At 43.8% G+C, this 4402-nt stretch overlaps 1 protein-coding gene across 1 annotated transcript; it reads right to left on the bottom strand.

Moving 5' to 3' along the window:
• Positions 1-2554: 2554 nt before the first annotated feature.
• On the bottom strand, positions 2555-3991 carry LOC149826688 (putative transcription factor At3g04930). The gene has a single exon (XM_090020100.1). The coding sequence runs from the start codon at positions 3873-3875 to the stop codon at positions 2712-2714; it is 1164 nt and encodes a 387-aa protein (XP_089876226.1). The 5' UTR covers positions 3876-3991; the 3' UTR covers positions 2555-2711.
• Positions 3992-4402: the final 411 nt, after the last annotated feature.

The following is a 4402-nucleotide window of genomic DNA, read 5'->3' as shown; positions in this document are numbered from 1 at the left end:
GTCGGGAAAGCGGGAGCGAGAAGCAAGGCACTTCCAAAATTTTAGGAAGCAGGAAGCATGGGACGACTTAGAAGCGAACCAAGAATCATCTCCAAAGCAAGAGAAGTGAACCAAAAGTGACCCAAGAAGCGAGGTGGAAGCAAGGGAAAAGCGAAACAATGAAAACAGAAGGAAAAACAAGAAAAAAAAAGCAAAAAAGAAAAAAGAAGGGAGCTTCCTATTTAGGGCAAGGGCGCTTACCAATTAATTTTGGTGCTTCCCAACATGTTTCGAAAGTGCCATGTTTCTCACTTCCAAAACGCACTTCAGGGAAGAGCGCTTCCTGGGGTCCTATGACGCTTCCGGTAACCCTATATCATACCCATGCCAGCTCTGGTTACTCCTGGGTACATGTCATCTAGCTTTCAAAGTTAACTCAGCTCATTTTGTCCATCTTATAATCCAATCACTTTGTAGCCTATGCTCGACATCAAAAGTGCCGGCTATTAACTATATATTTATTGATCATTTTTTGTTAATTAACTACACACCCTTGACATGCATTTGATTTTAAGTTCATGATTTTTTTAAGAAAACTTTTAGTTCATAATTAATAGCCTATAACATCATATGTGCATATCATGTAAAATGCAGTATAATTGTGCAATTTTGCATGTGTGTAACTGTGTATACATATATTTTACTTATGTGTGTGTATGTATGTGTCCATTTCCGTCACCATCATTTTAGAAATTCCTATGTTATACCTTTCTTACCCTGTACTCCCACGTGTACCTATGTGGCATAGGGAAGGATCATCTGCTGGCTCTCATACAGGCATACACAAAGGAGATTCAGACTAACTGAAGAACCATTTAAAGCCCTAGTTTCATCTGTAAACAATGCATCAACCTCTAGAGATTACTAGATGCTTCCTGCAGCCTCTGCAACTATGACTTGTTTATTGTAGTTCAACAAAGAGGTCATTCTTCTTATATGAAGCACAAACCTACTCTAAGTCAAGAAGACAACAAAATTCCTAATAACATTGTAGGAACCAAAAAAAAAATTGTTGTGTTATTTGCCACCGAAAATGCACTATACTTCTTTAGAAGTTGCATGTGTGTGGTTGTCAAGATCATAAATCATAACTTGGATTTTTTCTCTACATAAACATGTCTCGATTCCGTGACAACTGACAACTAAAATGATGATAAAAGCTTTTCCATAATGAAGACATCTAACTTGATTTCATCATAGCAATGTGTTGTAACCCAGGTTCCTTGACCCTCTTTTCTTTTAGTAAAGTTTGTCCTTTTGAAAAAAATATAAGTTGGTAGAAAAGAAAGATGATTTACGCTTAGAGGGCATGCGATTACGAGGCTTCTGAACTGATTTGAAGAGTTGTTTAGGAGTCTTTCTGAACTCTTATTTGAACATTTGGTTAGTAGCCTTCTGAACTCTTCCTTGTAGAGATGTGTGCATTGACCACTGACCAAGAGTTATTCCCAAATAAAATGGGATAACTGAACTTTATTATATCTGAAGATCTTGAGCCATGAGAATTTCCTGCCAATGTTATCTATATAAAAAGGTACAGTTTACTAAATCCATGCCAATAGCATGAAGAAACCATCATTTTTAAGCTTCAAGTATCCAACCAAATAGTCATGGCCTAGCATGCGACTAGAACTAAAGCAAACAGAAAAATAAAACAAGCTACTGATAGGGTACAAGTACAACCACAGCAAACATTAACTTTTATAGTTTACTAAATCAATGCCAATAGCATGGAGACCAAACAAATATCCATGACCTAGCGTGTGCAACTAGAGCTGAAGCAGACTGAAAAGACAAAACAAGAAACTTATACATGTAGGCTCTTATTGTCACTTCAAGCAAATGAAGGATTGCTCATGAACTTCCAACAAGAGTTCAGAACAAATATTATTATAAAGCAAGGACCATGCAGAAATCCAGCTTGATGACATCATCGTTCAAACTTTCCTAAAACTACCAGTGCTCAGCTGAAATGATTGATCAAGAAAACAACAGTACTGGAGGTAAGCAACACGCTCTTGAAATCCATCAAACACAGAAAATCTTAACAATTCCATGCTTGTCGAAGCATAACAGAATAAAAAGAAGTGGGAATATACTTTTTTGTTTCCATTGTGCCAACCCAGTGCCCAAAGTATCCCTTTTATTTCGCCACAACATGCCTCATGCTTCACAATGGTGCTAAGCACTCAGGTTTTCTTCATATTCAAATCCCATCTCATGCAATAAGTGCAATTTCAGAAAACAAATATGCCCACTTCACATCTCTTGTAGGTAAGTACGGTTGCAAGTTCTTCAGAATGCCTCATTTCAAAAGATATTTGAAAAAAAAACAAGGAGAGAAAGAGAAAAACACATGTAGACTTACAATTACGCATATAGACAAGAAGTAGCTCACGAAAAGAAGGGGGAGAAAAAGGAAAGAAATTAACAGTAGCTACACCCACCCACCCGTAAAACAAAAAAGACAAAGAAAACCATAATTCAAATAAAGAAAAAGTTTCAACATGCATGCGCAAACGTAAGCCCAATAATTTTCACATTAATAAGCAGTCATAACAATCAAGAAAAGACAAAGAAAAGCACGAGAAAACTAGGAAAATGGGGGAGGGAAAAAGAAAGAAGGGAGAAAAGGAAAGGAAAAAGATCTTTTTTTTTCTTTTCTAGTTTGTTCAAGTACCCAACGACTTCAACTCTTGCAACGTTAACTTGATCTGTTCCTGCACCAGCTCTATCCTTTTCAAATAGACCTCCAACTCCAAAATCTGCTGCTTCCGCCACCTCTCATCTGAGCCGACGGCCTTGAACTCGCCGGCACCGCCGAAACTCAAAGGCAACGGATTCATTCCTAGTCCAAACCCTGAGTGCGACGGCCCGTTCACCGCACAACACATCAGCTCCTTGAAGATCGGCGACAGGCAGCTCCGAACCGTCTCCTCCACCATGCTGTGAACCGACGGCATACCGCAGTTACCCCCTGAGCCAATAACCACTCCTCCTCCACCGTCCGCCACAGGCTGTGGAGGAGGAGGTGTTGGCTGAGGAGCTTGAGCATGAGATTTCCGCGAGCCCCGTCCCGGCTTGCGCTCAACCACCGGCTCCTCCTCGTCGTCCACCACCGGCGCGTAGCCAGCATTCCAGATCTTCTTCGAGATTTCGAACGTCAGCTGGTCATGCGCGCTCTTGAAAGCAAAGTCCTTTCCGGAGGTGAGCTTCCGGACCACGTTCCGGTACTTCTTCTTGAGCCTCCGGAGCTTCTCAACGAGCTGGTTCTTGTTGAAATCGAACTGCAGGGTCGCCTTGATCTGCTCGTAGAACGGCGTCATGTCATGGAAATTAGGGTTTCCCCTCCGGGAGTACTCGTAGAACCCGTTGAGCAGCCCGATCTCGTCCTCGTCCGTCCATAGTCTCTGGAACAGCCGGCGCGAGTCCTCCCCGATGATCACGATAGCCTTCTTCTCCATCTCCGAGTCCCCAGGCGTCACCTGCGCCGGGATAGAGAGAGCGACCGAGATCGGCGTCGCCGGCGTCACTCCCTGCGTTGCCGAGGACGACGAGCGGAGGCGCTTCGTCTCGCCCTCTCCGCCGCCGACGGCAGCGAGAGAACGCTTGCCCCCGCCCCAGGCGGAGCCGTTCTCCCTGCCGGAGGAGGAGGAGAAGGATGGGGAGGAATTGGGGCCTAGGGTTTTGGCCGCGGGGACCTCACCTTCTCCGACGCCGTCCCCTTCTTCGTCGTCATCCTCCTCCTCGTGATCTTCTTCCTCCTCTTCCTCCGACGAGGACGCCGAGGAGCAGGAGAGCGGGAGGTCGGGGCCGGGATGGGATGGAGAGGGCATTTCGGGAATTCCCAGACTTTTCTCACCCTTTAGATCTCCGCCCTTTCGTCTCACTCACTTTCGCCTCTCTCTCTCTCTCTCTCTCTCTCTCTCTCTCTCTCTGTCACACGGCACACGGGTGCGTTTTCGAATGCGGACGCACAAGCGGGCCATTTATAAGGGGACAGGTTGATGAGATGGTACGAGCCTCTCGAAATGTCAACCCTGCCACGAATCTTTTCTCTAAATGACCTCTCGACGAGGTCGAGGCCGAGACCGAGGCCGTAGGGGTTGTCCGGGTCCATAAGCAGCACAATTTTGTCCAATATCCACAATCCAAAGACTTTTCAAAAATACACAATTCCTAGCAAATGGACCATGTTGAACACGTCTATAAAGTTGGATTTGTGAAAAAATATCAACAATACCCAGTTCACACTATTCATGATTCACATGTTCCAATAATCCCCATTTTAAGTATTATAAACTTTAACCTGCTTAATGTATGTGTATATGTGAATACAATTTTTTTAATGGCCAAGCTACAA

The sequence above is a fragment of the Nuphar pumila genome, chromosome 10, assembly GCF_984573655.1.
Source record: "Nuphar pumila chromosome 10, dmNupPumi1.hap1.1, whole genome shotgun sequence".
NCBI lineage: Eukaryota > Viridiplantae > Streptophyta > Magnoliopsida > Nymphaeales > Nymphaeaceae > Nuphar > Nuphar pumila.
Note: the sequence above shows the minus strand (reverse complement) of the source record. Positions and strands in the feature narration are given on the sequence as shown.

What these genes read in the sequence shown, in the direction of transcription:
- LOC149826688 (XM_090020100.1), bottom strand. Translation starts at nt 3,875, where the DNA reads ATGCCCTCTCCATCCCATCCCGGCCCCGACCTCCCGCTCTCCTGCTCC.